The 25,959-nt window shown below is 49.5% G+C and overlaps 6 protein-coding genes across 6 annotated transcripts; 4 read left to right on the plus strand and 2 right to left on the minus strand.

Moving 5' to 3' along the window:
* Window positions 1-1,930: 1,930 nt before the first annotated feature.
* Window positions 1,931-2,303, plus strand: CTRU02_211434 (uncharacterized protein; the record flags this gene model as incomplete). Its single annotated transcript, XM_036720455.1, has 2 exons — window positions 1,931-2,158; window positions 2,220-2,303. The coding sequence occupies 2 exons, from the start codon at window positions 1,931-1,933 to the stop codon at window positions 2,301-2,303; spliced, it is 312 nt and encodes a 103-aa protein (XP_036588198.1).
* A 2,296-nt stretch (window positions 2,304-4,599) lies between these two features.
* On the plus strand, window positions 4,600-6,452 carry CTRU02_211435 (nedd8-like protein; the record flags this gene model as incomplete). The annotated part of the gene is made up of 7 exons (XM_070205633.1): window positions 4,600-4,919; window positions 4,980-5,021; window positions 5,077-5,363; window positions 5,424-5,535; window positions 5,599-5,749; window positions 5,827-6,252; window positions 6,336-6,452. 7 exons carry the CDS (start codon window positions 4,600-4,602, stop codon window positions 6,450-6,452), a joined length of 1,455 nt encoding a protein of 484 aa, XP_070060876.1.
* A 960-nt stretch (window positions 6,453-7,412) lies between these two features.
* Window positions 7,413-8,469, plus strand: CTRU02_211436 (uncharacterized protein; the record flags this gene model as incomplete). Its single annotated transcript, XM_070205634.1, has 2 exons — window positions 7,413-7,788; window positions 8,012-8,469. The coding sequence occupies 2 exons, from the start codon at window positions 7,413-7,415 to the stop codon at window positions 8,467-8,469; spliced, it is 834 nt and encodes a 277-aa protein (XP_070060877.1).
* A 3,400-nt stretch (window positions 8,470-11,869) lies between these two features.
* CTRU02_211437 (uncharacterized protein) lies at window positions 11,870-12,253 on the minus strand (the record flags this gene model as incomplete). The annotated part of the gene is made up of 1 exon (XM_036720460.1): window positions 11,870-12,253. One exon carries the CDS (start codon window positions 12,251-12,253, stop codon window positions 11,870-11,872), a length of 384 nt encoding a protein of 127 aa, XP_036588203.1.
* Window positions 12,254-17,786: 5,533 nt separating this feature from the next.
* Window positions 17,787-19,235, plus strand: CTRU02_211438 (cellulose-binding family ii; the record flags this gene model as incomplete). Its single annotated transcript, XM_036720461.1, has 2 exons — window positions 17,787-18,561; window positions 18,694-19,235. The coding sequence occupies 2 exons, from the start codon at window positions 17,787-17,789 to the stop codon at window positions 19,233-19,235; spliced, it is 1,317 nt and encodes a 438-aa protein (XP_036588204.1).
* A 2,200-nt stretch (window positions 19,236-21,435) lies between these two features.
* On the minus strand, window positions 21,436-23,458 carry CTRU02_211439 (NupC family nucleoside transporter; the record flags this gene model as incomplete). Its single annotated transcript, XM_036720462.1, has 2 exons — window positions 21,436-21,717; window positions 21,791-23,458. 2 exons carry the CDS (start codon window positions 23,456-23,458, stop codon window positions 21,436-21,438), a joined length of 1,950 nt encoding a protein of 649 aa, XP_036588205.1.
* Between the last annotated feature and the right edge of the window lie 2,501 nt (window positions 23,459-25,959).

Consider the following 25,959-nt stretch of genomic DNA (forward strand, 5'->3'; position numbering starts at 1 on the left):
TACACATTATTGTCACCTCTAACATTGGTCACGACATTCTTCTCGACGGATAACCATCACCCCTTGCTGAGTATTTGCTTGCTCATTTGGCTGCTAGAGCTAGACACTCAAGCGCCAGAAAAAAAGAAAGGAGCGGGAGAAAAAAAAAAAGACTCAAACCCCTCAACTGCCTCGTTATCGGACACGATCCAGACCCTTCAGACCACGAAAGCCCCAGGGTCCAGACCGACAACGAGCCTTATTCCGCAACCCATTTAGGCTTGCCTGCCTGCTCTTATCCACGCTGACAGCTCGGCTCATTGCTCCCAGCAAAGCTTCGACAGCCACTTTTATTGCTTTAGGCCTTACCGAAGCTTGCGGGAGCTATCGTCACGACCGAAGTCGGTGGTACCGTTCAAGTACCTATCCCGTTCCGGAAAGCCCCCAACCAGCCATCTCATCCCATCCATCCAGCCTGACGGGCCTAAGCGGTGACTCTACACCAGTCCTTTCGTCTCTCAGCTCAGATCAGGTCGACAGGCAACATCGATAGCGGCCTCAGCAGCAATATCCGCCAATACAATCCAGGTGTGGCAGCATTCTGCATCTCATTTGCAGACTCACACATCTCAGTCAGCCTCTTTGGATCCCCTGTCTCTCCGCCTTTCTGACAAGCAAAAGACGACTCTGTGAGGTCTTTTTTTCCTTCTCCCCCTTCGTCTTTTGAGACAACGACACAGCAGACCAGAGTCAGTCACCGAAATCTGGCGCCTCTGCATCTGCATAGTACCTTTTTTGTCGGCCATCTGTCTGCTTGTCGTCTATCCGTCAACCATTTGGCGCTTTTTACGGATCACAAATTAATTGATTGCCGCCGTACGGAGTACAAGTTTTACGGTACAGACGGACACTGCCTCCCGCTCTGTGACCTATACGGAAGTCGCTAGCGACCGTCCAAGAACACGTCCCGTTCATCTCTCCGTTTTGGGGCCCACAAAACGCCACACCCAATCCGTCTCCACCGTAATCCACTCTTCAGTCCGCCCTTTCTTAAAAGGTGTGTCTGCACGGACTGGCACCCCCCCTGCTCTTGCCCACCCCTAAGCCTACCCCCTGTGCCCCTGCCCCCCTCCCTCTCCTTCCCTCCTTGCGCACTTTCGCAACCCGACACCTTCCCGCCACGCGAGCAACCTGAAAATAATACGGGGGAAGTGCACCTGCTTCTGCCTTGTGCCTGCCTTGTGCGCACCTTCCCACAATCCACAACCTGGAAATCCCACTTCTCGCCGTCCATATTAACCCAGCCGCCGTCCGCATCTCGTCCGTCACGACGGCTTCCTCCCGAATATCTTCTTCCTCTTCCTCCTCCGCTTCCGCATTTCCACTCAACAGAAACAACCATTTTCGACTAGTGCCGGCACTGCCATCTAGCCTTCACCATCTCACTCACACACTCATACCTCTCGACTTCTGCCGTCCACGATCCAGCCAGCCGCCTAGCGCTGTCTTGCCCTGCCCCCTCTTTACCGGCAGGCCGATTTTCCAAATAACAAAGACAAAGAAATCAGAGCTTTCCCTAAGCTTCTCTTTTTGGACCCTTGGATATCCGACACCCTCCCGTCTTTGCTTTCTTTGTCACCTCGTCCAGGCCCCTCCATCTCCCGCCGTCATCTCGATTTGGGCGCTCCAGACCTCCCTGCCGGCCAGCCTGTACCACACACCTCTACTCAAGGGTCCCTGTTACAATAAACGCTCGAAATAACCACCCACCGCGATCATCCTGGCCTCTTCAAAACAGTCCAACCAAGCACCTCATCTACGCGAAATCAAGCCTGACGCGCACTGCGGAAACACAAACAAGCATAAAGGAGCCACTACTTCCGTCCCATCTTCCAACTCTTTCAACCCGCCTCCTAATCCACCCCGAGCCGCCATCACAACTCCACACAATATGTCATCAGCACAAGACCAGTACTACTACGTTATCCCCAACGTGAACAGCATGGACCCCAACGCTAGAGAAGTCGACCTTGCGTCGCAAGGCTGGATTCAAGCCACCATCATCGAGGATGATGACCTCATGTTCGGCGGCAAATCTTTGAGCACCTGGTACGAGGAGGAGAGGAGACGTCTCAGCAACGGCTCTTCGGATGAGGAGGAGCATCGCGGTCGCCAGAGGGTATGTTACACTATATCTCACTCCAGCTTGCCTGAGTTACATTATAACTAACATTGCCAAGGTCCGTAAGCATCACTCCTCCCACAAGCACCATCACCACCACCAGTCAGCGCAACACGCAACTGGCTCCGACAAGAAGCACTGAGCGCACCCTTCTCTATATCATTTCATTCGGTATAGACTGCCTCAACCACGATACCCTTCGCAAGCGCTCGAATTCCATACCCTTTTTACGTCGACTCATCGTCTCCGTCTCGGACACCATGTATCGACTTATGCACTTCATTTCCTCACCTCTTCCAATACCCGTCCTACCTCTGGCATTGGGTACACCGGCGTTTGTTTTTTTATCAGCGTTGCATGCTTCAGTCGGATCATTAGACAGGCTGTTATACAGGGAAACATTAACCAGCATGGGAACAAGCGGGGCCGAACCAAGGAACACGCATTCCTTGGGCGCCATCTTTCGCTTAATTGTTATTGCATTGATCGCAACGGCCTGCGATAGCGTTCATGATTCGCATCTAGAGGGTTATGGTCATCATCATTATTGTCATTGCCAGGTATATCTGCGGCTGTTTGTGCAGAGCTGGCTTGTGCGTTGTCACGAATGGCATTTGCCACATCGGACACCTCGGGGTTGATTTTTTTACAGTGGAGGTTTTTCTCACGACTCGTTCCTATTGCGGAACAGCGTGGCTACAGGTTAGCAGGATGAGATAGTTGCGAGGCAACGCATGTATGAGTGGAGCTTTATGTCGATGTCGAGTAGCGGTGAGAATTCACTCTCCCCACATGACATGGGCCCGCGAGATTGAATACAATGAGGTTAAAGTAACCCTTGAGTATTTGATCGTTGATCTGTTCATCTAAAATTTTGAGGCATCGATGGCGATTCCATGCGATCGCACCTTGACCGCCACCGCCATCACTGCTATCCTCAAAAGAACATGGCTTGGTGATGGCGTCAACATAGTAGTTTTCAAATGAACCAAGACATGCTCTTGCAGACCGACATTCTCGCTCTCCACATATTCCTACCGTTACTATCTTTCCCCCTCTCTCTTTTTGTGCCCAACAGTTGAGCTACCCGACCGGAATCCAACAGATCGGGTTCGTTAAAGGTTCTCCCCTTCCGCGCCGTCGGGTTGTCATTCCGCGTTACCTGATTGGAAACCAGACTTTTTTTTTTTTTTCCTTCCTTGTCAGGGCTGCATCTTTGCCTTACCTCTCCCGAATTCTGACGTGTCTGCGAAGGACGTTGCATGCGCTACTTTGCATGCGTTAGTGCATCGTTCGCCCACCCTGCGGGTTCTGCCGGAACGTGTGGAGGTGGGGGCCTTTTCTTTGGGACAAAGTGCAGAGTGCCCCTCTGACCGGCATCGGATCCCGCAATGTCAAGCTGATTCCGACTCAAAGCCGAGGACCGCCAGCTTGGGTCTCGGGTGCTGAATGAGTGGATGCTACCGACTGCGAGAGCTTTCAAGCTTGGTGGCAGGCTGGTGCCGAAGTTTGGTCCTGTAAATAAGCGGGCTGAGAGTTGGGTTCCTTTCGTTGACAGCCGGCCTGTCCTACCTTTCACCTGGTAATCCCGGCCGAGACGGAGTGGCCGGTTTGCATACCCACCACCGGAGGATTTAATAGACAAACAGAAAAAAGTCGCTCGAGAATAACGACGAATGACTCGCATTAGCCGGGTTGAATTATTGAACATGGGTAGAAATAAGGTGTATGGTGATGCATCCTCACTCGTCCTGTTGCGAGGGAGAAAGATGGCCCTTTCTAGAGGAGATTGGTGCATGACGAGTCTGTTACGAGTCCAACACCATCGTCATACCGCAAAGCCGCAAGGCTTTCTAAGCCCTTCATATAGTCGGGCAACAGGGCGACCTGCATTCCCAAGGACGGGCTATGGCGCATTTGAACGGTTTATTGGTAGTCTTTAAGCTTTTCAATAGCCAGTTAGGGCGAGGATTGGGATTTAATTCCCGGCAGATGAGCCCCGGCATTCCCGATTAGGCAATTGGCTGTATACGAAGCATACTGAGCCCGCAATTACCAGGCAGCACAGCCCTGCTGATCAATATCCCTAAAGGGTTATTAAGACTACAGACCTCCTGCAGCACTCGTTGATTGCAATGGCGCAGTTGTAAATGTCCATACTCATTTGTTAGTAGGCATCAACCACCAAGGAATGAACGCGAATTACAGCCCCAAAGGGTGCGGGACTATGATCAAATATGTCAGAAGACGAGCTTTAAAATGAATAGAGATATCAATTCAATTGTATTATAAAAAGGTCCTGGATCGCTGGCAACTTTTGTGCCTTATTCTTCACTTCACTTGACAACCCTCAACAGCAAGCAAGAACTACGATACCGCCCTCAATTTCACTTTGCACAAACACATTTATCTGCCGCTTTTACTGCAACTTACCACCGATGACTCGCTTATCGATTATTCCTCTCCTGCAGGCTAGCCTCCTTCTTCATGGGGCAGCTGCCGAAGCAGGCTCGGGAGGCCAAAGCAAAATCAACTGGAGCGAGTGTGCGGAGTTCAACACCACTGAACCCATCCAGTGCGCCAACCTGACGGTCCCTCTCGATTACACCCAGCCCAACTCCAGCAAGACCATCGAGCTTCAACTTCTACGTATCCCCGCAGCACGCCAACCATCCAAGGGAAGCATCTTGTTCAACTTTGGCGGGCCGAGCATCGCCGGTAGACCTTCGCTGGTCCAGTCCGCTGGGTCCATTCGAAAGTGAGTTATAGACTATATCCATAATCCCGTAGAAGAGTCATTATTAACAACTCCAATTAGCTCCACCAGTCAATATCACGACCTCGTTACGTTTGACCCACGGTAAGTCTCTGCCGCCTCTAACATCCGCTCGAGGGGTTTTATTGACATCCAACAGCGGAACCGGCAACACAATCCCAATCTCATGTTTCGAGAACGAAGCGGAGAGGAACGCCGTCATTCTTAATAACCCAAAGGCCTGGTCTTCCTTGGCTGCTCCATACTTTTGGGCAAAATCAACAGATTCCACGCCCAGCAGACTATGGGCGGCAACCAAGCTCTACGTCGACAAGTGCTACGAGAAGAACAAGGAGCTCGGGGGAGTGTACGGCACTGCTTTTGTTGCACGGGACATGATGCAGATTGTCGATGCTCTTGGTGAAGATGGCCTTTTGAGATACTGGGGTATGTCGCCTTGCTCTTCTTCTGCTTCCCATTTCAACCTGTGCTGACTTTCATCTTAAGGAGGATCGTACGGAACTCTTCTGGGTCAAACCGCCGCTGCCATGTTCCCGGAGAGAATCGACAGGATGGTTCTCGATGGAAACCTCAATGGTCATGAGTACTACCACGCCCAGTAAGCACAATTTCTCTCGTCCGCAAATAACCCAGTGAACTGACTAGACTGACTCTTCCAAAGGGATGACGAACAATGGGCCGACTCTGATAAGGCCTTCAGCGCCATCTTCAAATCTTGCGTCGCAAAGCCATCCGAGTGCCTCCTCGCCCAGAGGAACATGACCGCAGCCGAGCTGGAAGAGGCAGCTTACGCCCTCATTGACGACCTCAACGTCAACCCTATCCCATTCAACGGCACCCTGATAGACTACAGCATCGTAAAGACGGGAATCATGGCCTCGCTCTACAGCCCCGGCCGCTCGTAGACGCCGGCCTCAACGCTCTGATGTCGGCCGACTACGCCGTCTTCTACCGCATCTGGACTGCTTTGGGGGCATCATATGCCTCCCTCGGCGCCACTGTCGACGCTCAGCTGACCATCAAGTGCGGCGACAAGATCGCGAGGGTGGAAACCATCGACGAGTTCTTGCCGATCATGAACAGGCAGTACGGCGTCAGCAGAATCTTTGGAGACGTGCAGACCACGGTCGAGATGGCTTGCGCCCAGTGGAAGCTGAATGCCAAGGAGCAGTACTCTGGGGACTTTGCGGTGAAGACGCGCCACCCCATCCTGTTTATCGGAAACACGGCCGACGCCTTTACCCCGCTTGTCTCGGCCAGGAACATGAGCGAAGCGTTCGAGGGTAGCGCTGTGCTCCACGTCAACGGCTACGGTGTAAGTCACTCCTCTTGTTGGATGTTTTTTTGTCGCGAGTTGTGAGAGCGAAAACTGACTTTTGGTATTAAAAAAAAATGCAGCACGCTTCCGTTGGCACGTCAAAGTGTGCCGCTGAGGCGACGTCTCAGTACTACATCAACGGGACGCTGCCTGCGGGCGATGCGTTCTGCGAGCTGGACGTCCCCATTGTGTTGTAGCCGGCGAGGGGGGATAACTAGGTGGCAGAAGGGGGGGGGGGGGGGGGGGGGGGGACTTAATGATTTGATGTGCATTTCACAACTTTCTTAAAATTGTCTCATACTCAATGTTTTATTATGTGGCGCTCTTTTATCAACATAGACTCAACAAAATTAACCGTATACCGCGATACATCTTAGACTACTTATTCAATGAATGTGTTCGCGTCTAACAGTGTTCTCTCAAATGCCCTCATGTTACCTGGCGGATGCTGCAGGGCTCCTACCAATGTTGATCCTCCCGCTGCCGTGCTAGAGTCCCGCAAAACGGCTCGCATGGGACTCTAGTACATACATACAAATGATATAAGTATGGACGCGGCTTAAGGAATACAAGAGCCATAGCAGATCATTCTATGTACCGTCCGTATTCCTTCTCTGAGGATTCGATGATTTGGAGCTGCCACTTCCCATCAAAGCCAATGTTGGTGGGTGAGGTAGCGCGCCTGTCAAATATGTTACTGTCACGCAGTCTCTGCGTAAGATAAGTTTCTTGAAATAGACTGGCAAAAAGGTCCAATGATTCAATAATCGAAAACAGGCTAGAAGACGGAAAGCACGCGGCACATGGACGTTGGTAAATGCAATCTCGATAAGCTCACAGAGGAATCGCGCGGTAGGAATCTACAAAAAGCATCTCGCAGCCGACCAACAGGCGGTGGAGAGACGCTGCATTGCCGCGCAACAACCCCTCGATCAGCGGACCCATTCCCCCACATTTTAATAGTTCCCTGGCTGGCGGATGAAAGTCTGGAGCGTAGCCACGCTCACGCAGCCTGATCGCAAGGCCGGCTTGCTCTGACATTAACCCATCTCAAACTTAAGGCGACGACTGCCATTCGGTACTTTGTTCATCTGATTTCCTCGCTGATTGAGAGTCTGGATTGCCAACACGCGTAGAGTATCCATTACGCCTCCGTGATGGAGACGCCGCCAAAGCAAGCACCCGACCATTTCGTCGGTACAGAGCCGTGGGACCTGTACCTCGACGAAAAGGCTATTCACAACAAGGAAGAAGGGTTTCAATCTCACCTTCCTGCGATAATCCAGGCTCTCCTCTCTTCAAAACAAGGGGAAGCTGTTGATGCAGCGAAACGAGCTGCAGAGCTCATCCGGTCAGACTATATGGAGCTGTATCTCCCTTCGATCCCCATGGAAAGGGTTCAAGATGACAAGAGCATGGGCAGTTATCTGAGCAGCTTCTATGAGCTCATTCTGGGTGCTGCCAAGCTGGTCAACTACGAAGACTACCAGCAAGACCTACTGGTTCTCCTATTACAGGAACTGCGGAAGACGAGTAAACCAGTCCAATTCACAATCTCGGGGGTCAGTCGGCTTGTTGCCTCAGTCTTCATTTTTGAAATTGATGAGGATTTATTGACTAGTAATGGATGCAGAGGACTCATACGGCTTTTTTTGACGACCCCTTCTTCGGCAGTACCACGAAGGACAGATGGAATGGATTTATCCGTAACGACTCTCCTTTCGATCGTGTTATGATCCAGACTGACAATTTGCAGCGGAGGATCCACCGACTATCAAAGACTACGAGACACAACAAGTCTTGCAGGCGCAATGCGATATCTGGGTCGACTTTTCTGCTTTCCTTGCAAGATGTACCGCCGCCGGACTCTACGATCACTATGAGGATGGCTTCAAATACCCATGCACGGATGTTCCTCTCGGCCTGGAAAAGGATCCAGCTGCGCAACCTCTTGTCACAGGAACCAGGGTCCTGGTAGCTGCTCTCTGGATCACCCATGCGGCGGGTAGGATCCGCCAAAGTCTCGCCGATGTCAATATTGACAAATGGAACCCCCAGAAATGGGATACTTGGCGGGCAAGGTTGCTCGATATTAAGCTCAAGGGCATCCCGAACCTTGAAGTCGAGGAGGAGGGAAAGGTCTATGATCAGGTCTGCAGCGCACTGTATGCCATGGATCACGTAGATGCGGGATATTCGGAGCTAAATCTATAAGCGAAGAAGGCCATCTCGGGGGAGAATGGTGCAGATTAAGGTGGCACTTCTATTGGTTTAATATATAATGTAGATACTTATAGCTACCCAGTATTTAGACTGAATGTGGTAGGGGGAAAGCTGGATATAAGAAGATAAGCAAGTCTCATTCTTTAGAAGGCTAGATCCAGAGCTGGTAGGAGCGTCGAATAGATAAAAGGTAGCTGTTATATAAACCATTCTTCTTTGGAATTTATAGACCTTCTACGGAGCTTCCTATTCTAAGATGTAGCGTTTGAACTTCATAGGCGCTATGTAGTAAATATTGTTTCTAAACTTTGTCTTGACCACGCCATTGTAAGATACCAGGCAATTTTTGAGTGCCACTTACTGGGGGAAAGCAAAGAAAAGAAAATCCACTTCTGTTTATCTTCAATGCCGCATTTAACACTACTACCCCCCTTTTCCTCATTCCGTCAGCATGGGGATATAACCACAGAGGTGCCGCTAGTACTCCGGAAGCTGGCAAGCCCGCAAAAGTGTTTTTGAATGCATTTGATTTTTTTCTCAATGAACTGACAATGTAACAACGTAAATGATTTTTAATATGAAATGCCCGGTATCTGTTAGTAATTATCCAACATGGACGCAACCCGTTTGGCTGCCATTGCAGCAGCTACAGAAAGAGTTGGTCGATTTACTGCCTGTATCACAAAGTTTCTGTGAACACGGTAAGAACCATATTAGAAAGTATTGGGAGCATTGTGAAAGATCCGGGTTCATACGGTTTGTGACGAGAATGAATTACTTCCACAGCAACTCCTCGTGAGTGACTGATGGGGGTTGGCGTCTGATGGATGTTCAGCATCGGTACAGAACACGCGCGCGGCAAATGAGCTGTAGACAAAGATTCGGTAGTCAGTTCAAATCCCGAATAACAACGAACAAAATGGACTTTGTTGGGGTTACCTAGTGCCGAAAAGAGCGATAGCAAGGATAGAAGACGGCAACATTGCGACAATTAGACGCGAAGGCTCCGGGTAAACAGAAGTAAATGGGCGCAGGATGAACGTCAATTCGGAGTGGTTTACGAACTATCTGATGCCAACGCTACGCTCCTCTTACCTTTTATAGTAAATCGAACAAGAGAGATTAAGATTCGGCTAGGTCGGGACGACACATCATAGTTAATAAGGCTGACTCGGAGCATCATCGGCTTCGGCACTTTGGAAAGAACCGAATGCCGGAACTCGCCTTATATTCACCGAACCTGTTAAGACACTCTCGACAACTCCAAAACTAGCTCAAATTATAGTTCTACTAATAAAATATGGCAGTGATCGCTTATTCACAGATTGATTAGTCGGTAAGCCTGCACTGATGACGATAACGAATAACCATACCACAAGATTTTAACAACGCAATTCTGCTTCGCTCGCTTTTCATGAAATACAAAACTTAGCTATTTAAGGGAAAATTTTGGTATGTTCTGTTCAACTGCGGAAGTACTGTGTCTGAATTTGTCATAATTGTTTCCATCTCTGAGTCCCTCGCGCCGACTTCCTTATGCGTCCACTTTACTCGCTGCTTGAGACCGAGTGCTGCATGTGTGAGTCTTGAGGAACTTTCAAATACAACGGCCTAAGCTTCTGTTTCATGATGATCGGATCCTGTCGCTCAAGCTCACCATACCATGCGTACAAATTGGCTGTACACAAGGCGATCATCTATCTACCTCATCTTGCGTGCGTGCAACGTACAACTAAGCCAACTTACAACAACCGCCATAGTCTGGACAAAACGATCTTACACAATAAAATATATTCAAGATTCCAGAGCGGTCGTTTTCAACTTTTATCGAGAAGCGCTGAGCTACATTTTAGTGCATGGCATGATGGTTGTGATTGATGATGCGAAGGTATGTAAGGGCAAATTTAGAGAAGAACTGCGCACCCATCAATCTAGACTGCCGAGTCTGTTAATATGGCTATAATGACACGTTACCAGTAAATTTTCGTACTCCCCGTGGTTTTAATCGTGTGACTACATTCATTGGGACGGTAAAAAAGCCATAATCCGTGGCAACTATCATGTACACTTGCCATCATTGTGTCATAAAATTTATTGTTTCCTTGATTCTTTCCTAATAGCCAGCATGATGTTGGTCAAGATGCACCGTAGGGAGCATTATGAAGAAGTCAGCTGAGCCATTCCAGTAATACTCCTTCTGCAAGACCAGTCGTCATTCTAAACCTCTTCTTATACACATCGCGTTGCTGCTGCCAGGATTTTGCTGTTGCATGAATAAACACTTCCAGGGAGCTCGTCACTGAACGTATAAGCTTTTGCATGTAGAGAGAGGGCTGTCCCAACTCGCATAACATAAGACTTATTTTGCCCCGCAACATTACTAGCTTAATGGAGGTTCTTCATGGGGGGTTTTTAGTGCAAATTATCAAACTTAATGTACTTCTGCAGAACCAGTCATCAATCAGATGAACACTGTTGAGGATTGCCGAGAAGGGGCTATATTATATGAAGCATGTATAGGTGGCTCAATCTATAGCAGAGTTAGCATGTACTAACAGAGAACTACACGCTTCTTGATTCCTTTCAAATTCGACTCACTCATCTCTTATTTAGCTACAGCTTTGGCAGATAAAGCCGTGGACTTGCCCTTGATGGCCAGCTTGCGCATGAATGGATTTTGGCAGGCAATAAATGAAGTGCACCACAAGATCATGGGCGGCGGGAATCATTGCCATTCAGGATGAGGAAAGTATAGATCCTGTGCAGTGGGAGATGATTGGTCACGCTGTGCTGTTCAGTGTGTGTGGTGAGTCCGACTCGGAGAAACCCAGCTAGAGTGTGCTTTCCTGTGCCCCTTACGCATGACAGGCAGCTGTTAAGATAATGCGTATAGTAAAGACCATACGTACCTACAAGTGGTTTCTCGGGGTTCTTACGGGAAGTTCAAGAACGATGGTGTGGGTCAGTTTCCGCGGTGCTCCTAACGCTTTTTCCATAAACCCCCTTGCAAAACCGAACGAGACCGTAGCCTGTAAGTTTAATCTGAAGGGTATTCCGACCAGTATGACCACTAGAGACCGCAATATTCCGTCAGCGTGAAGGTTCCTCATACTTCGTTGGCGCGATAAAATGAACTTCATGTGAGCGAAATGATGCACTGTTTGAAGGAGTAAATCGTCACGGATTGTAGGCTTTTAGTTATGATTTTTTTTCATTGTCACTACTTCACATTATAGTGTTAACAGTTGTATCATAATGCGTCCCTAGCTCGAGCCATCGACTCGGAGCGAACCACTTCTACGACCAATGGCCATAAATCATAGGCAATTCTGCCTTCAGTGCCCAAGCCTGGTGCCAGCCAGCCTCTGAGCCCCAGATCAGCCGTAACTGCTTAGTTGAATCCAAGAGCTTGGTTGAAAGTTGTCGCAGCTGACGCATCCTTGGTTCCGGCGGCCTGAAGCTGAGACTTGGCCTGTTGACATTGGTCCTTGGCCGCCTGGTTCGCCTCGCAAACGTTTGTGAGCTGATCACAGATACGGTTGGCGATGATGCCAGGATTTAAAGCATCCTGCTGGCCCTTTGCAACGAGAGGGTCGGTAGGTAGGAAAGTGCCTTGGTCGGCCTTGCGTCCGGCACGGCCAAGTTGAAAGTCCATCGTGGGGGTACATTTGCCAAAATCGGCAGCGCCGCCTCCACCGTTGTTTTGCCGCTTGATGGTAGCAGCTGAAGCGCCGATGGCACCGAGAAGCGCAATAAGGGTAATTTTGGCCTGCATTTTGGAGCAAAGAATGGATGACAGAACGAAGTAGCTTCGGATGAAGGTCTGTGGGTTGGTTGAAAGAATGCCAAGGCGTGAAAACAGTAGTAGATTGAAGAGACTGACACGTGGGTATGAATGATAAAAACAAGAGACAGTAGATCGGATAGAGTTTGAGCTCAACTCAACAATGAACGACTTATAGGATGAATTGGATCGAACTTTCTGCCAAGTCGAAAGCGATGCGGCCGCCTTTTGTATGCGTAGCCGACAAGATACCAAAGATCAACGAGCTCAGGCTGCTCTGAGGCGTGGGACGATCGCCACAGAGTCCTCAGGAACTGGGGGGACGACAAGTTCAGACGGCAGTGTTTGAGGTTGGACCTTGAAAATTCAGGCAAACACGGCAAAGGGCAGCAACTTAACGCGATGATTGGACCATATGATCTGCGTCGCGTGGGGCGGACAAGGACGTCCTCGCAATAATCAGACGGCATGACATGAGATGAAGCAGTCTTGAGGAAGCTGAGGCGCGAAATGATAGCAACGGCGAAACCGCAAAAGGTAACTTGCCCAAAAAAGCGATTGAATACCCAGCCGACTTACTCGTGCCAAAATCTCTCTCAAAATGGGCCCAAATCAACCAAGAAAAGCTCACTCTGCCTCAGATAATGGCGATCAGGGGCGGGTTTTGAGACCACTGCAAAGGTTGTTGAGACACTGTTGCTGTCTATCAATTGCGAATGCATCGCTTTCCAACCGGAGTAGAACTGAGCGAATAGGTGACAAGTAATATAACGTTTCTTCTCGTCGGCTCTACTTAGTGCAGTTGGAAAGAAACTGGGAATCAACCTTGACATTTGTACAGTAGTCCGCAGAATAGTCACAGGGCACACGTACCGCTAAGCTTGCCTTGATCTTTATAACCTGTGTATTAGCCCGGCAAGTTAAGGCCCTGCCAGCTAGCTGTCGATTGACTTTTTCTTTGTACGTATTATAGCTTGCCATTTGATGTTAAGCCCATGGATTCCCATCCGTCCCGAATGTGTCTGCCCGCTTGCTTCGGTGCCGGCTAACGTGCCGGGCCACTACCGAAGATCGGCGTACGCAACGGTCCCGAAACCATCCACGTTTGGAGTTTGCTTAAGATGCGCTACAGTTTTTATTTTCAAAAGGTATATTAGGACCAAATAAGATATCATAAAGCCGTTCTAGACCCTCAGAAAATCCCCAAGATTGCTGCGATGGTTGGAAAAATTCAACAATGCGCGCATTATGCGCGGCGTTCCTTGCGATGACATTCGCGGAAACAGATTACCTCCCAAGCATGGCGCCGAGTAATGGAATTGCAATCAGAGCGAAAGTCTCTCATCCTATGCTGTGAAGCGACTTGTTTTGTAATTGTTGAACGCACATAATGTTTTAAGCTGTCATGTCAGTCTCGCTCTGTTCCATTGGGCTATGTCGTTGCATTCAGTGTTTGATAATCTGTATGCAACGATATGGTGTCGGCATTCAGTAGAAATTGACAGTGATCCCATTCCCGCCGCAATAGTAGGGTTTCTACTAATAGAAGTTAAGGTCATAAGACTAATAAGTTAACAAAGTCATTTTACTAAGATAGTAGGTTCCGTAGATCGAGATTCAGGGTAAGGTAATTAGTCTTGTACTAGGTAACGAAGTAGTAATATTATAAACTATAACCTAAGCTAAAGGTTATTTAAAGATAAATTATAAGTTAATCATTAAAGAACTATTTAAGAGGGCTTGAGGAAGTATTTGTTACGGGCTATGCCCGGTTATATGGCATGAGCTTTGCAGAACCACAAGCTCGCAGCTTGGTGTTACGTACCTTTTGCGAAGTAGCATAGTTGGGCCGTTTGGCTCAATGGTCAGTTATGTTTGCTGTCATATTTGCCCCACAGGGGTCCGAACCATTACAGTACTTAAGTCCTAATCTATATATAAGTCCTAGTAATTATAAGGTAGACCTGGAGGAGCGCTTACTTTATATGATAAATGCTTATTATCTTAGCTAGATACTTATTATATTATTTTCCTTCTACATAACCTATAAGATAGTTCTTCTATCTAGAAGTAACCTGTGATTTTGTGGTGGTAAAAGTGGACCCAGAGTTACCAGATGGTTACTGTGGGCTATATGGCCATCACGACAGATTTTCTATATATCCTATATATATATATAACGTCCCACACCCACTTCTGGGCACCCCATTTACACCAAAAACGCCGTTTTTCGAAATTCTATATTAAACTAAATACTTTACTTATTAAAGAGAATAAATATATGTTAAATAGATTAAGACTTAATTATAATACTTAAGTAGCTATATACTAGTATTATTGATAATAAGTATTATAAATTCAAGGTTTAACATTTATAATACTAATTTACCTAGCCTATATCTTAATATATAAAATAGGTAGAGATATTTAACTAATATGATTAGAATTTTTAAGTAAGATATAGTAGATTTATATATTCTTATACTTAGTAAAAAATTCTTTAAGCTTAGAATAATATTTTAAAATTTCCCTTAAGAAAAGTTTCTATTATAGAATTTTAACCCTTAATTATACTATATTTACTAAAGTAATACTTTTAAATCTCTTTTAGATATAATTATATACTTTTAATAAGTATAAATATTAATTTCCTAGATTTTTTAAATAAGTATATATAAGCGCAAATATATTTTTCTAATGTTAAGGAATACTAGTAAGTTACTAGTATCTACTAACATTTTAAAGCTTTTAGTTTTAAACTTCTATATTATAACTATTATTATATTTAAACCTTTATAAAAAATTAGATGGCTATAATTATACTTAACATAGTTTATATATATTTTCTTTTCTTAGTAAGTATAGTAGTTAGTTTAATATAGAATTTCGAAAAACGGCGTTTTTGGTGTAAATGGGGTGCCCAAATGTGGGGGGTGCCCAGAAGTGGGTGTGGGACGTTATGTAAGACTTTTCTTTCTCGTATACTTTAAGCCGAGGTAGAACTCAGACACGATGTACACACCCGAGTTTAACAGATTGTTACTGCTATACACGATGTCTAGTATCCATAAGGCACCATCACAACTTCTCTGTTGAGAAATCCAACTCGTCCCCACTGCAGACGCCAAATTCTTCAACACCTACACAGTGATTACTGACAACGCAGCCAGCAACATCCTTCCCAGCAGTGGCATTTTATATCCTATAGACAGCTGGAGCTTTTGCCGTATGGCCAATGCCAGAACTGGGGCTCGCTAGTGGATGATGAACACATTGCTGTCCTGGAGCGCAGCAACCAATTAAGCTTCGGATCATCTAGTTAGAGGCGCCGGCTTCAGCGAAGAAAGGTGGTAACAAGACTAACAGGGCTGACAGCGGCATCACCTCGCCACGTTGACCTACTTGCTATTCACTGACCTCAGCTTGTCAAAAATAGAGTGCATATTGGCAAAGCCGTCTTTCGATTGAGAAGGCTGCTTTTGATAGAAAAACTACAGAATATGCATGGCGAGTCCAGCTGCTAGAACATAACGTCTCAAATAGTTCCTCGCAATGACCAAGTCGTCGCGCTTCTCTTGGGTTTTAGTTTATTTCTATAGGATCAGCTTTCGAGTTGTACTTCTGCTGCTCCCTCTCCATGTAATGAGATTTCCACTAATCAAACCACATCCTTGGAGAATGTAGTATTGAGGCCTTCCTTGCTTAATGGTGGGGAGGTAAGGGGTGCGTGCGTGGCGCTTCGTATTTGCGGCGGGCGTCGTTTGCTCTGTCGAATTGACCCATGCATATTAAATCATAGTTGTACTGGATCGGAAAATATGATGCGCAATTGGTTGGTTAAGGCGAACAGGTGATCCTCCTAAGGGGGGAAGCATAAAGTGAGTTTGAGTTTTTAATTAATTGCACCCGAGGTGGGGAGCGCTCTGTAGTCGAGACTGCGAATTAACACTAAGCGAGCCGCATAGCGGAAATATCATTTCGAGAAATAAAGGTGAACATCATGCTTAATTGCAATTACATGAACCCACCGATTCTGGGGATACAACCCTAGGATCAAGCTTTGACAATGAGGCTCAAAGTATGTAGGTTATGAACCAGCAGGTAATCGCAATGTAAGCTAGAGACGACGACGGAAGAAGCGCATGACTCTATCCCCAGAGAAGGGAGACCAAGGGCGCTGAAGGCGTTCCAATAGCGAATCCCCGTTGAAATGAGTAACCCACAACAACAGCTTTTAGTATGACACCGCGCTGTAGGCCACAAACTGTCTCCATCCATGGCACAAATGCTAAGTAAGGCCTCAGCCCTACCGACTTGCATGCAAAGCATGTTTCCAACTAGCGTTGAGGCTCACTCATTCAGCGCATTGCGGTGGCTCCATCTGCCGAAAACAGAACCTTCTCGCGCCAGTACCACGGAATGATACTAAATAGGATGTAGCTCATTGCTCAAGAGTGAGGTGATCACCTCGAAAGCCAAGGTCCTGGAATCGCCGGGCCTCGGTCGTGGAACCGCCAAGACGGCTCCTGGGCCTGAATTGGATGTAATTACGAAAAATACCATACTCGCTTACCGATAGCGAGCGCTGAACACAACTAAGCGCCAGGGGGGGATGGCAGGATCCTGGTTGGGCGCGTCCCGCAAATCCCGTCTACTGTTTCACCTTTCTTGCCATTCTGCTCCTTTGAAACAGCTTCCTCCAGCTTTCTCCCCTGTCTTTCGTCTCCTCTTTCTGCCATCTCATGCTATCTGACCTAGGTAATCCTTTGTGAGTCCGTGACGGATGATCGACCCGAAAACATCGTTTCCATGTTTCTTAAGATCAGAGGTTTATGAGCTTGGATATGACTTTCGATGGCGACAGGTGGAGGAATGCGGTATGAAATGTTGCCCCTTCGCATTGTCTTAGTTGATGGCAGTTTTCTGCACCCCCTTTGCACTATGCCATTTTGAGACCTCGCAGATGCGCCTTTCCCCGGGTTTTTGAGCACGCTGTGCTTACCGCTAATATTTGCTTGTCACGCAAAAATTGTCCGTCGACCTTGGCGTCATATATATCCGGCCAGACCGTTCAAGATAGGAAACATGCCCCTCTCCGCGCCGTAGGATTTGTTCTCCAACTTGGGCAAACATCGCCACTCTCACAGTGGTCCTTAATCTGCTATCGTCCCATGAGTCTCCGCAGTCTTGATCTCCCGCCAATGGATGCCACTACAACTAGTTAGGCACGGCTTTTTTTCTGCACAACAGTTAAGGGGGAATGGCAGCGTTGACATCTTGGCCTCCTCTGTCAGCACGGCAGATACCCAGCTAGCGTGATTGGTGGGCCGCTGACTTCTCGGGTCTCTCTGTATACGAAATTGTTGGAAAGGTCGGACTTTGTATATATCTCTTGAAGTTGCGCTATGTTTTGATCATCTCTTTCCCTTTTCCCTCAATCCAACTTCATTGTATTGTCATTCTTTCATCAAACAACCTTCACTTCGTTTCTGTATATCTTTTTTGTTTCCTCACTCATTCCATCATGCGTTTCACTACTGCCTCCGCCGCCGCTGTGGCACTTGCGGCCTCATCTCAGGCTATGAGCATCTCAACCCCTTCCGACCTTGACGGTTCCGTGTGGCAGGCCCTCTCTTCCGTCTCTGGTCGTTCTTTTGAGGACATGCCCCGCAACCGCCCCGTAAAGAGGCAGTCTGGCTGGAACCCTCCTTCTGACCTCGTCAAGCCCCTGAAGGAAGTCTGGGACCACTGCAAGAGCACATACTCCAACTTCGCCGGCTTCAAGAACTACGGCTGGGACCAGGTTATCGCCACCAAGGGAACTATCAACGTCTGTGTCCGATGGGAGTCCAGCGCCTCCGTCACCGAGGCCCAGCGCAAGTCGGTGGCTGCCGCCTTGAACAGATCCCACCAGAGCTGGTACAAGTGGCTCTACGGCTATGACAACTTCCCTTTCTCCAGTGTCAAGGTCAACGTCGTCGGCTGGGCCGTGAAGGATAAGAGCCTTCTTCAGGGCTCCACCGATGGCATTCAGGTTTACACTGACAAGGACGCTGAAGGCATCCCCCAGTGCGCCGAGTCCTGCGGCCGCTTCTTCAACCAGAACGGCGACTACAGCAAGTGTGCTGCCGGTGCTGACCGCCACTATGACCAGTCTCTCTGGCTTACCGATGGCATGGCTGGTGGTGCTGGTGGTGACTGGGGTCAGCGTATCGGCCGCGAGGCCTTCATGGCTTCCCTTGACGGCGATTTCCACATTCTTCAGCACGAGATCGGCCACACCTATGGCCTCGATGACTGTGAGTAACTACACCCCATATATGTCTTGGCCCCTCGCTAACAATGTGTTCCAATAGTCTACGGTATGTTACGATCTAGCATCGATGCTATTACTATCCCCCGATGACCCCTGCAACAGAATACTGATTATGACATAGACTGGACCCCCACTGGCGTCAACAGCTTCGTCATGCTTGCTGGTTCCTCTGCCAAGATCACTGACTTCGACGGCTGGATGCTCCGCAACTGGTGGTACGAGTTCTCCCGCGAGCGCGGCTGGCAATCCGACTCTAGCCTCAGCTCTGGTTCCGATGCTGCCGCAGCTGAACCTGTTTCCTCTGCCGCCCCGGTTGCTACTGCCGCTCCCGTTGCCTCTCCCGCTCCCGTTTCCTCTGCTGCCCCCGAGCCCACCCCCGAGCCTACCCCCGTCGATGACGCCCCTGTCGAGGAGGACCCTGTCGAGGAGGAGGACGACGATGAGGTTGACTGCGCCGAGCCCACCACCCCTGCTGCTGCCGAACCTACCGTGCCTGCTGCTGCTGAGCCTACTCAGCCCGCCAGCTCTGGCTCTGGCGCGACTGCTGGCCCCTGGGGACAGTGCGGTGGCAATGGCTGGACTGGTCCTACCTCTTGCGATTCCGGCTTCAAGTGCACCAAGAGCAACGACTGGTACTCCCAGTGCACCATGGCCTAAGATCCCGAGCAAAGAAGCTCGAGCACTTTGGTTTCAAGGCTCTTGTTTAAGAGGGAGTGGTCTGTTATAGAGACATAGACGCCCCTTTCAGGCCTGATGCCTTGTTGTCTGATCGCTCGCACCTTGCGAGCAGAAATTCTTGTTTATAACCATTGTGACCCAAGAGGTCATTCACTTTCTTCGTATATAATATTAGCTCACTCTGCTGAGCCCACAAAACCTTGCATCATCCCAACTGACTCGAGTGTTTATCATCAAGTTGCAAGGTAACTTGAGTTTCTTCGTACAAGCCAATCGGAGCTGTTGTAGAGATGAATCGTTCATTCCGGCCGGTTAAATCCGAGATCCTTATTCCAGTATTCAGGGCCGGCAAACCGGCGATGCAAACGTTACATTCAGAATATTTGCCCTTAGGAGATGTCAAGGCAGTCCGAGGTATAAATAACGTTTTTCTGTGATGTCAAAAGTAGCTATATGCGAGCACAATGTTGCTTGGTATATTTTGTAGCAGCAAGTCATTACCGGCCCGTTGCCAGCCAGCAATGCAGCGTTGTTTTACTATTGTCCTATGAATACCTTAGCAGCATAGCATGAACATTAAACATTGTAGAAGCTTATCAGTGTTGAAAAGACTTGATAAACTTATCACCCATGACGGTAGTCTTTTCGACATGGCGAGTGCCACGTACTTAATCACTCCTTGGAAATGGCCCTATTGTTGGCCGACTCCATCACAACCACTTGACAATGCTTGATGAGTCTTTCTAGATCATAATGGAAGATTCCATTCCATTCAACCACTTATATTTTGCACTTGCTTGAAACGGGCACAGTTATGGTGCTGGGATATACAACCCCTTCCCGTGTTATAGCCTTTCAAGCAAGCAAGCTAAGTGAATGGAATCTGATCTCCATTTTCGCGAGCTAGAGGCGGCCGCCGAAACCTGGGAGCTTTCCTTCTTCGAGTATAGGCGGCACCGGCATCAGACCACCATTGATATACCCAGGAGACCAGACAATATGGATCCTTAAAGAGGGTGCCTTTCATTGACTGCATAATGCCAGGCGGAGGCGTCCAAAATATGCAACCAAGCAAATCTCATGTGCGTAGCATGTATCCAAGACGTACTGGATGATGCTTAAGAAACAAGGTTTTGAGTAAGAAGCCGTATTAATCCGCGGATGTAACCTGAGCTGACGGATTGCAGAGTGCTCCGGGCGGGCTGTAGTCTCTGGGACTTGGTAGACCGGACGAAACCGGATTTTTCATCATCAGATATCGAAATACAAATACAAGTGTTAATATTCGACGGACGGTGAGCCCCTGAGAACCGGCGACCGACGAAGTCCGATGCAGGCAGTTTGCGCTCCGGTGGAGATGCCGTCCAATTTCGCCTCAGAGGTGTTCGTGGGGGAGCCCCCAAATGACAGCAAACTACTGGTTCAGCGACTGGGACAGGATCAATAAGGTAACTAGAAAACAGCGCATTTCCAAGCCCCTTTCTTGTTCCCATTACGCACCAAAAACCAGCAGGCCGAGGTTTGGCCTCGCAACGTGAATTTACCTCCGTGCATTTACGGCCGGCGCCGACGTCCGTTGGACATAGGCGGGATTTATACACGCAGCTCCTGGTGGGAGAAAACTTTTTTTCCCCTTCCAAATTTTCAGGCGGGATAGGGTACCACAGGGAGCCAAGGGGCCAATGATAGCCGTCAAACACGCCATGCAGGCCTTCTACCAACGGCCGGGACCCCTCGGCGTGACTCACGGACAGCCATCGGAGAAGTCTGACGGCGGGGCGGACGAGCCGACTCCAGGGGCAGAGCACAATTGAAGCACTAAGACTTATTAAAGAAGCACGCCGATCGCGCAAGAACGCCTGGGATCACGTCTTGAAAAACCAGGCCACGACTTTCAGCTTCACTATAAGATCCTCTCAAGGGCCCTGCGACTGGGGGGTTATTCTAGGGAGTTGGAAATCCGAGTTGAATTTGTCAGCTCGCTGACACTACGGGTATTATCTAGTACTACTTATATATATATCCTCTCACAGGTATTTCAACGCGAGCGAGCGCGCCTCATCAACATCGTACACACATCTTTTTACTCTTTACTCTTTTTTCTTTTTCATCGTTTCACTCATCTCAACAACGACTGCGACTGGTAAACGGCTCGTCGCTTAAATGGGCGCCTTTCCGTTTAGCTCGCACCTCCAAACACCGTCGACTGGTGGGTAACGACGAGGCCGGCAACGGCGGCGGAAGTCAGGGTCGACATAACACCCGAGATGAGGGCAGAGACGGCCAAGGCACTAACGTCACCACCACGGCTGGGGGCAAGCTGACTCAAGATACCGATCTGGATACCGAGAGAACCAATGTTGCCGAAGCCGCAAAGGGCGTATGTAGCAATGAGCTGGGAGCGCGGGGAAAGGTCGGTGTAGGGAGCCTTCGACATCTCGGTGAAAGCAACGTACTCGTTCTGTTGAAAAAAGGATAAGTACCTGAGAGAGAGAGAGAATGGATTATCGGCTTTTAAGGGGAATTGCACTTACAGCGACAACCTTGAGGGCAATCAGACGAGCAACCTTGAGCAGGTCACCATTGCGGGGAACACCCAACAAGAAAGCGATCGGGTAGAACATGTAGCCAATGATGAGGTTCAGGGTCAACGGGTCGTTGATGTTGAGGTACCTTCCCCACCACGACAGCAGGCCATCGACAAGACCAATGAAGGCCAAGATGCAAAGAATCGAGGCCACAATGGTACCGGCAATCTTGATACCAAGATAAGCACCGTTGGCGAAGGCATGGATGGCGTTCTTGGCCTCTTGCTCATCATCTTCGGGGATGACGACCTTTCCGGCGGTCAAGGTCTCCTCCCGCTCAGGGTAGCGAAGCTTGGAGATGGCGATGGAGGCGGGAATGGACATGACACACGACGACACCATGGCCTGGGCGTTGAGACCCAGGCGGATGTAGCCGACGAGAACGGAACCAGAGATGGTCGCGAAACCGCAGGTCATGATCTGGTGGATCTCGGCCTTGGTCATGTGAGGAACGAAAGGACGAACCAACATGGCGGATTCACCCTGGCCGATGAAGGGGGTGGCGGCAGCGACGACGGCCTCGGCACCGGACACACGAAGAGCCCAGAAGACGAAAGTCGCGAACTTGCCGATAAACCATTGCAGGAAACCAATGAAGTACAGGACCTGAACAATAGCGACGAAGAAGATGATGGGAGGAATGACGCCAGAAATGAAGTAATGGAGGTCAACAATGTCTTGGGAAGTCAGGAAAGCAGTTCCCTTTTCGGCGAAGCCAAGCAAGTCTCCAGCGCGATCAGCGATGAACTTGAAGATGTCATAACCAACGCTAGTGCGGAGCACAAAGAGCGCGATGATGTACTGCGACAGCATGCCACCAATGACAGGGCGCCAGTTGACGCGCCTGCGGTCTCTGGAGGTGACCCAGAAGCAGAAGAGAATGACAATCAGGCCAAAGATGGACACGGCGCGGTTCTCGCGGGTGTTGTCGGCCTCCTCCTCCGAGACGAACGAACCGACGAGCATGACGGCAATGGTCAGTGCAGCACCGGCAAAGGTGCGGAACTTGGCGGGGATGGCATTGTAGATGAAGACGGCCGAGTGCTGCCAGACGAACTTGATCGGGCGGGAGACGTAGGAGCTGGGCACGTAAAAGAACACCAGGCGGAGCATGATACCGAGCCAGACGAGGAACGGCACGACCCAGTTCTTGTCGTGGCGATGCAAGACCAGCGACGCGATCCACCAGCCGGTGAAGAACGCGCCGAAGAAAATGTGGAAAGCCCACTTGTACTTCTTGTAAAAGGCGCCCATGTTGAAGCGCTTCCGGCGTTCCTCCTCAGAGGGAGGAGATACAATACCGGGTTTCTCACCATCGTAATCGGGAGGGCCGCTCAGCTTATCCGGGCTACCCCCCTTCTCGATGTCGAGCGGCTCATGGTGTTGGTGGAGATGGCTCTGGTGGGGGACCGTGGACTGGCCAGTCTGAGTGTAGACGACGTTGTCCTCGTGCCCTTTCGCATCGATACGAGAGGAGTGGTGAACGTGCGGGTGTTGGTGTTGGTTGGAGATCTCCAGCGCCGGGTCCGAGTTACGACGGGGCGGCGTGCCGGCCGGGCTTTGGTACGGCGGCTTGTCGGCGGCTTGGTTGACTTCGGTGACGTGGGAAGCCATGGCTGCAGAATAGGGTTTCGGATCGCACCGAGTATTATTTCTGCCAGGGAGAAGGGATAAAGAGAGGGGAAGCGTTGAGCTTGCTGACTCGGAAAAAGATCGAGAGAAATTTTTCACGAGGTGGGATGGTGGTGGACCACGGGCTCGCGCAGTTGAAGGCTTGCCTGGGTTTTGTTGAAGCAAAAGAACTTGACCACCGATCAGATGACTTCTCCGCTAGGCGAGCATGAGAGGAGGGAAGGGAGCTGCTGCACGAAACAGACGAGAAGCACAAGACGAGCCCTCGATGGACGCGTCCTGAGGGGAAGCCCTTTTTAAAAATTCCCAGTGCGACGATCAAGAAACCCGAAAGTAGTGCCGAGGCTAGGCTAGGACGCAACGATCCTCAACCATAGCTTATCAGCAACCCGGGAGCCAGGCCAGGCCCCAGGTTTGTTCGGGCGGACAAGGATGGAGTTCGCCGCCTTTTGGTCGGCCAGGTTGCGCGCGCAGAATGCAGGTTACACACCCGCAGCTCAGTTACCCACCTGGGTATGGAGGAAGAGGATGAACCCTCATGTGGTTCGGTGCCCATTTCGGTGGATTGACCCAGATTCTGAACGGCTCACGGCCAACGAGTGGTCCGGGATGGATGGGTGACAAGGTTTGCGGATGTGGGATGGACAAATTGTGGTACAGGAGATACCACCAGATGGGCCAGGGTGGCCAGGGAGAGATGGAGGTCGAGGAGGGGATTTTCAGTCACGGTAGGACGATATCGAGGAGGGGCGTTGCCACCACCGGTCAGACCCTTTTCCCCCTCTATCTCATCTCATATGCTACATTTGTTTGCCCTTATCATCCATTTGTGTTGTCTTGTTCTTTTGACTGCACTTTGTAGTCTTCTGGCAAAGTTCCCGAGCTCAAGAAAAAAACCCAAAGGGAACCCAGGCGGTGTTCCGCTGGTTCGTCGTGTCTCGGTGTTATCAATTTGAGATGCTGGGTTAATCAAAAATTCCGACCGGGTCCCTTTACATGCGATAAGGATCGAAATTTTTTTTTTTTTCCTCGTGCAGTTTGCGGGTGGCATGACAAGGATTGTGGGAGGGCCGAACACCACGACGCTCGCGTAAACCCGAACCAAGCCAACTAGCTCTAAAATCTATGTGGCAAAGCCAACGGCGCGCTTCCAGTTCTGGAAGGTTGATGGAACGATGGAGACATGCTGTGGAGTCGACTGAGATTGAAGAGACGAGAGTGGCCGTTGGGTGGCTGGGTGGACAGCCGGCTAGCAAAAGGGCAAGCCTAGTGTGTCAACATGTTGCTGGGCACTGGGTTATTTGCTTTTGTCCTGCGTGGGATTGGGCTGTCGTGATGAGACGATGAGATGTGTATCCATTCGGACAAGACGCACGAATCATGGCCCCTGGGAAGCCTTCTCTATTCTCATCATCATCTGTCGACTCCAGAATCACCAATGAGCACTCAGCATTGAGCAATGAAGACCGGAGACGGCGTCAACCACAGATCATTGACAATCTCTTGATAGGCTCGATACCATCCTTGCTCTATGCGGCGAGCAGGTGTGACAGATCCTTCCGCACTCTTGGGGCGCACCTAAACAGATGATGGCTGTTAGGGGCCGAGACCCTAAGACACGCCAGTGCATTGTGACCCCCAAATTGCTACTAGAGCACGGAGGGATGCGGAGAATTGGGACTGGTGTGAGATGGCCTGCATCAGCCGCGCCCAGCGCCACCAACGCCGTGGATCGAATGGAAGGGGGAACACGACGGCATCGATGATCATTTATGTTCCTCAGCGTATATCGCCAGTCAATCGTCTGCTTTTCTGGCCACTATCTTTCTCCTCGAGTGAGTAAAGGACTGCTTACCATGTGTGTGGTACGTAAGGCTCATCTTCTAGCTTGTGGCTACACACCATATTTTGATGGATGGTAGGGGGGTTGGCGATAAGAAGCGTCATTGCTTGGATAGCATAGTTGACTCGCCGCCCATTAAGCTTGTAATAAAGAGACGAACTCTTTAGATTGGCGGCTCAATGCCCCAAAGAAGCTGTCATCTGTTTTACTGCGACTGCGCTATTGCCCATGCTAAGACCCTCAACAGGCCTAACGTTAACACTGATGAAGCACTTCTCCCTCGCTTTCCCTAGCACCGGCTTCCTTCCCCTCAATTTGGTTTGGCTTTCTACATGTCCATTTGCCGGGCAGGGCCGAGAACCTAAGTGTGAACCGGGGTTGAGGGACACTGTCATCAATCTTTCATCTCACCCCAGACTCCTCAAGATCAAGCACGAATCACAGGCAATGAAGCATGAACACAACTATCTTGCTGCATCTGTCATCCTAGTCGCTCGGCCTCTTGCCCCCCCAAACTATCCAAAGGGAACACGCTAGGGCGTGCTGTACACGGGCTACGGTACGCACGCAGGGTGTGGTAGGCCCCACGCCACCCTGGGGAACAGATGAGAGGCAAGGTTCCTGACTGTTGGACAGGCTG

The sequence above is a fragment of the Colletotrichum truncatum genome (genome assembly GCF_014235925.2).
Source record: "Colletotrichum truncatum strain CMES1059 chromosome Unknown Contig_0007, whole genome shotgun sequence".
Classification (NCBI taxonomy): domain Eukaryota; kingdom Fungi; phylum Ascomycota; class Sordariomycetes; order Glomerellales; family Glomerellaceae; genus Colletotrichum; species Colletotrichum truncatum.